A 6,231-nucleotide genomic window follows, 5' to 3' on the forward strand; every position below is an offset into this window, starting at 1 on the left:
TTTTCTGTCTCTCTCTTCCTGCCTGGCGAGTGCCCGCGCCCTTATAGGAAAAACCCCTCAAAAAAAAAAAAAAAAAAAAAAAAAGATGGAGAAATTGGGCCCATTTTGCTTCCAACTCCTGTGACTCCTCCAGTCTGGGAATGTGACTTTCAACAATGTAATCACTAAAAAAACAGCTCTACAACGTGGCAGCAGATACACTGTGAAACTGGCCATAACAGGATGTAACCTTATAACCTATAAAAGCAAGGGTTTCACTCTGAAACCTCTCAATGAAAACACTCAGACCCCCAGGCTGAAAGAACACACCCTCACACCTTCTTCCAGCTGAATCAGGGAGTACAGCAGAACTTGGTGGAAGTGTAGATTCTAGTAAAGAAACTCAAAGTCTTCGATATTAGTAACTCCATAATTCCCTTGCTCACCTGGGTTTTATAAAGAATGAAATGCAGAACCAACAGTTGGTGTAATGGCTATGTTGCTGGACTCCCATGTAGTTGACTGCAGTTCGAGTCCCAGACCCGGTGGCTTAAATTCACAGGCGCGTGTGCGTGCATGCCCAAGATCCTGAGAGGAGAAGGCACTGTGGCAAGGCCATTCCCCCTGGGGGGTGATTTCTTGCTTTCTGTGTCTCTGTCTCTGTCTGTCTGTCTAGTGAGCTATAAACCTCTAGCAAAAACCTCTCAAAAAAAAAAAATGAAATGCTTCTTGTTGCTGCTCAGCATCAAAGACCATATTTTTTCCTACCTACACTTGATTTTCTTTTTTTTTTTTTTTTTGAGAGGTTTTTGCTATAGAGCACGTGAGCTCGCCAGAAAGACAGAGACAGACAGAGAGACAGAAAGCAAGAAATCACCCCCAGGGGGGATGGCCATGCTGTAATCCCCTCTCCTCCATTCTCCTCTCGGGATCTTGGGCACACACGTCTGGCGTGAGTTTAAGCCACCAGGTCCAGGACTCAAACCACAGTCACTACATGGGAGTTCAGCGACATAGCCATTACGCTAACTGCTGGTCCCAAGATCGTATCTGTTCCTACCTACGCTTGATTTTTAGTTCCATCTCAGGAGCTTCTGGATAAGGACGACTAAACATCTGCGTGTGCAGCTCTACATACCGTTATGTTGGCTCCCGTCAGGCGGTTGATACGATGCATGTGTTTACAGAACTCTGGCCCATGCCCTTCCCGGTCTTTATCATTATTAGTGACAAACAAGTAGGCATGTATCATTTCATGCAAGAGGGTCTGCAACAGAAAACAGGGTAACCTGTTACAGAAATTTTGAAGAAAGCACTTCCTACTCTACTTGAGGCCTTTAACTTCTTTGACATTTTTGCTATTGGGCACATGTGCTCGTTGGAGAGAGAAAGTGAGAAATCACTCCCCCCAGGGGATGGCCACACCCTTCTCCATTTTCCTCTCAGGATTTTGGGCGCACAGCACACGGGCCCAATGTACTGAATCCAGGACTCCAATCACAATCAACCACATCGAGTCTAGCATCTTAACCACCATGTCATCTGCTGGCCCCCCTTCTTTAGATCATAGGTTTCTTTTCGGAAACTGTAAAAGTCATAAACTATCTTTCCAGGAAACTTACATAAACACACATTCACAAAACTTTACACATAATATACAAAGCTCTGCAGATCCCAGGTTAAAAAATTCCATGTTCTAGGGTCAACAAGTGACATAGAGGTTAAGGCAGCTGGATTCCCATAGCTGACTCTGGTTCAAGTCCTGGACCTAGTGTTTTGAAAATCATGCTAGGTGCATGTGTGACCATGCCCAGAATTCCAAGAGGAGAATGAAGGAGAAGGGACTGCGGCATGGCCATGCCCTGGGGAAGCTAATTTCCCTCTTTCCTTCTCTCTCCCTTAGTGTGTGGCCATCCACCTTAAGGAATGATTTCTTACTTTCTCTGCCTTTCTCCAGTAAGCACACATCCCATATGGCAAAAATCTTAAAAAAAAAAAAAAAAAAAAAAATTAAAAAGAAAAAAATAAAAGTTACACCTTTTTCCTAGTAAAATTTCTGAAAAAAAAAATTTTTTTTTTGAGAGATTTTTGCTATAGGGCACGTGCGTTTGCCAGGAAGACACAGAGAGAAAGTGAGAAATCACCCCCTGGGAGAATGGCCACGCTGCAATCCCTTCTCCTCAATTCTCCCATCGGGATCTTGGGCACGCACGCACACACGCCCAGCGTGAGTTATAAGCCACCGGGTCCAGGACTCGAACTGTGGTTGACTACATGAGAGTCCAGCAACATAGCCATTACGCAATGCTGATCCCGAAACTTCTGAAATCTTTAGTCCGACACGAATACAGCCACAATAACTTTCTGTTAAGTGTTTGGGCGATGTAAGTTCTTCCATCCTTTACATTCGAGATATGTGTGCCCTCACCTACTGTGCATCTCCCCACTTGGAGCCCGCTCAGTCCACTTACACTCACCATTATTACTGACTCCGCGTAAACCTACTCTGCTCTTCACAGCATCTTGTCTTTGTTCTTTATTCCTTTCTTTGTCATTAATCACGTATTTCTGTTGTACAATTTTATATTTAGTAGCTACTGACTTTTTAAAATAATTTTGGTAGGCCAGATCGTGGCCTGATGTTTAAGGAAGCTGGATCCCACATGGCTGACCACACAGTTCAAGTCCCGGACCAAGCAGCTTGAAAATATGCATGGGGTGGGCATGCTCAAAATCCCAAAAGGGAGAAATGAAGAGGGACTGTGGTGTGACTACACCCCCTGTGGCTACTTTGTCCCTCACCCTACCTCCTTCTGGAGAGTGCAGGCACCCACTGGAAAAATTGAAAAATAAATAAAAACAGTGGTGGGGGTCAGTAGATGCCATAGCGGTTATGTCACCGGATTCCTCATGGCTAACCTCAGTTCAAGTCCAGGACCTGGCGGTTCCAAACTTATGCCAGGTGCGTGTGCATGAGTGCCCAAGATCCCGTGAGGAGAATGGACAGAGGGGTTGTGGCATGGCTATCCTCCCTGAGGATGATTTCTCACATTCCTTCTCACTGTCTCTCTCCCTCTCTCTCTGGCAAGTGCACATGCCCTGAGACAAAAAGCTCTCCAAAAAAAAAGTGGTAAAAACATAACACAACACATACCATCTCTACCATTTTTATGCACACAGTTCGGTAGTGCTAAGTTCTGCTTTACTATGAAATCCACTGCCTTTTATTACCCTTACAAACAGCATCCCAGCCTGGCCACACTGGCAGCACCTGGCAGGCTGAGCCACACAGAGGGCCCAGATTTAATTCCACCCTAAAAAGCCAGGTGCAGTGGCACACACCTCTAAGTCCCAGCTCCTCCAGAAGCTGGGACCTCTGGAGGAAGGAGGATCATGCGCTAATAGCCAGCATGCGCAACAAAGCGAGTCAAGCACGGTGACATACACCTGTGACCCAGCTACTCTGTCACCATTTCAAAAATAAATCCCACCCCCAAAAAAAGGCAGCACCCCTTATGTTCCCAAGCTTGTGTAATTTCACTTCCCACTCCCTGAAGAGGCTACCTCTCAGCTCGTACATGCAGCTCTGTCCAGTGATATTCCTGGGTAAGGACAGGCATCCCGGGTTCATGGGCATTTCAGGCGTCTACTACACTCAGCACCGGGGAGTCCTGCTGCTCCATCTGGCTGGCGGGAGTGACCACCAGCTCTAAGTATAAAGTGTGCCCTCCTGCTGGGCTGTGCTGCTGGTTCGGGTGTCCTGGGAGAGTGCGGTGTGGCAGATGATCAGAGGACCGAAATCAGTGTGCTTTGAAGTCAGGTGGTGGCACGCAACCAGACCCACATGGAAAAGGTCCTCCGTCTGCACCCTGGGGCTTCCCTGAGTATGCTGGCATGCAATGTGCGTCCATGATCCCGGCCGGTGAGACTGGGGGGGGGGGGGGGGGGGGGGGGGGAGGGGGGGCTTGGCAAGACCCTGATAGGGACAGCTGTCTTTCTCTCATTGAAGACATGAATTTTTTTAAAAAAAGTTAAGCAACATAAAATTTGTGTGTTTCAACAGGGAGACTTGGATCCTGTCTTTCTCTGCTTCTCCATGTTTAACTTCAACCAGTGACTTAACTTCTCTGAACCTTAAATTTCTCATTTGCAGAAATAACAGTAATAACACACACAGGGCATAAACAAGGCTGCTGAAAGACCTTCCTCACTGCCCCTCGTGTACGTCTGCACCGAGGAACAAGAGTTTTTCTGTAAAACTCGCGGGCTAACGCACAGACGTCTAAGTCAGTGAGGAGGGTTCCTACATCACGGCCAAGAGTGAGATCTGTGCATCGAATACCTCCACGAGATCCTTCCTTGGTCTCAGCTTTAACAGGGGCTCGCTGAGCCGGATGGAGCACATTCCGCCCCTCCCTTCATAGCTGCAGACCCCAGCACACCTGGAAAACAACAGCAGCACGTGTTACGTTTACCACACAGAGAAGGAGATGGGGCGACTGCTGACACGTCCTTGGGCAGTCACTCCAGAGCAGCCCCAGATGGCTTTCTGGGAACGTGCCCTCTTGGCTGGCAGGTGCTCACGTGGCACCGTCAGTGAACTGCAGTGGCTTCCCTTACCCTGCCAGGCTGCACAGGCTCAAAGGCAGTCCTATTCTGCTGCTCCCAGCCTCTCCTCCCACCGACTACAACTGGTCGTGGTGACTAACAGGCAGAGATCTGCACTTTCAACGGCTTTATATCAGGCCTTCATCTGTTTCACTGTGAGTTTTCTATCAGTTCAAAACACAAGCATGGTAACACACGATTGTTTCTTCAACTTCACTGCATTCCTGTGCAGGGACTGACTACTACTTCAAGCTGAGACTTCTCTAACTTAGTGTACAGAAAAGGGATCCTCTTAGCGCCATCGCTGCAGGTCACTTAGGTCCAGAAATATGGACACGGCAACTCCTTCCCATTGCAACACACCACTTCATTACTGAGAGGGGGTTTCCTAAGAACAGAGGACAACACAGAGTTTTCTGTGTCCTCCCCGCTTTCTTAGGGGGAGAGCTGGTGGCTTCTCCCTCTTGGGTCCTGGGATGCTACTATAAGATAATCTTTTGAATTTCAAAGACAAGTCTTCCCTTCTCCTCATGTCCCTCATCAATCCAACCGCAGCAGTGCGTGTCACACGGCTTTTCCTTTCCAGGGTAAGGGAGGAGAAACACCGGAGAGAAGAGCCAGCCCCCAAGTCTAATGCCCCAGGCCCGTGGTGGAGACGGGGAAGCCCAGGGCCCGGCTGCCTCTTCCCCGGGGTCGGGACTCACAGGGTCATCCGCATGCTCCACTTCACCTCGACGGCCTCCAGCTGGCCCCAGAAGAACCGGTCGTTGAACTGCACAAACAGGCCCTGGAGATCCGGCGTGGGGTCCACCAACTCCCAGGACGCATCCACAAGCGACAGCGGCTCCTGGGCCCGGTCGCGCTCCGCCGCCTGCAGGTTCCATTCCTCCTGCAGCCGCAAGGCCAAAAGCAGGTCCTCTTCCATCGCGGGTCTGCGGTGGGGTCGCGCGTCGGGCTGGCTCGGGGTAGGCCTCCCGGCGTCGTCCTGGGCGATACCGGCTCGGGGTTGTGCTCGGGCCGCCGCCAACCTCGCGAGAACTAGGAAAACGGGCTCGAGAGCGAGAGCTCGGCTTCCCCAAACGCCAAAGCCAAGATTCGGGAGTTAAAAAAAAAAAAATAGTCGGCACAACTTGTGGGCGCAGACCAGGGCTCCCAGGGCCCCAGGAGCGACAGAAATCCGGTTATCGCCTCTACCCTCCTCCACAACTTCAAACCCCAGCACTCAGCGACGCCCATGCGCAGTACCCACACCCGGCCGCCTTGCCCCTCACTCACTTCCGCACTGACTCTGACGGCACATGCGCCCTAGGCCGCTGGGCGCTGGCGCAGGCGCACTACCAGCGCTCGATCCCGTGCGCAGGCGCGGTGAGTGACACTCGGGCCCAGGCGCAGGCGTACTCGGCACTCCCCAGCCCTCTTGCCTCCGTGGAGTCTGACCCATTTGGGTGGGTCTTCGCGGTGGCGACAGTGACTGCTCGAGATGGCGATGGCGATGTCAGACAGCGGGGCGAGCCGCCTGCGGCGGCAGCTGGAATCAGGGGGCTTCGAGGCGCGGCTGTACGTGAAGCAGCTCTCGCAGCAGTCGGACGGGGACCGGGACTTGCAGGAGCACCGGCAGCGCATCCAGGCGCTGGCGGGGGGGGC

At 50.9% G+C, this 6,231-nt stretch overlaps 2 protein-coding genes across 2 annotated transcripts in view; one reads left to right on the plus strand and one right to left on the minus strand.

The window, feature by feature from the left end:
- SPRTN (SprT-like N-terminal domain) overlaps positions 1-5,863 on the minus strand; it is a 13,061-nt gene extending 7,198 nt beyond the window's left edge. The window contains exons 1-3 of the mRNA XM_006145979.3: positions 5,292-5,863; positions 4,322-4,421; positions 1,118-1,246 (exon numbers count right to left, since the gene is read on the minus strand). Coding sequence (XP_006146041.1) covers positions 1,118-1,246; positions 4,322-4,421; positions 5,292-5,512 — 450 coding nt within the window. The 5' untranslated portion in view covers positions 5,513-5,863. The remainder of the gene's footprint in view (positions 1-1,117; positions 1,247-4,321; positions 4,422-5,291) is intronic.
- A 113-nt stretch (positions 5,864-5,976) lies between these two features.
- The window catches only part of EXOC8 (exocyst complex component 8), a 2,502-nt gene continuing 2,247 nt past the window's right edge, over positions 5,977-6,231 (plus strand). The window contains exon 1 of the mRNA XM_027770850.1: positions 5,977-6,227. Coding sequence (XP_027626651.1) covers positions 6,068-6,227 — 160 coding nt within the window. The 5' untranslated portion in view covers positions 5,977-6,067. The remainder of the gene's footprint in view (positions 6,228-6,231) is intronic.

This window comes from Tupaia chinensis, unplaced genomic scaffold (assembly GCF_000334495.1).
Source record: "Tupaia chinensis unplaced genomic scaffold, TupChi_1.0 Scaffold000161_1, whole genome shotgun sequence".
Taxonomy (NCBI): Eukaryota; Metazoa; Chordata; class Mammalia; order Scandentia; family Tupaiidae; genus Tupaia; species Tupaia belangeri.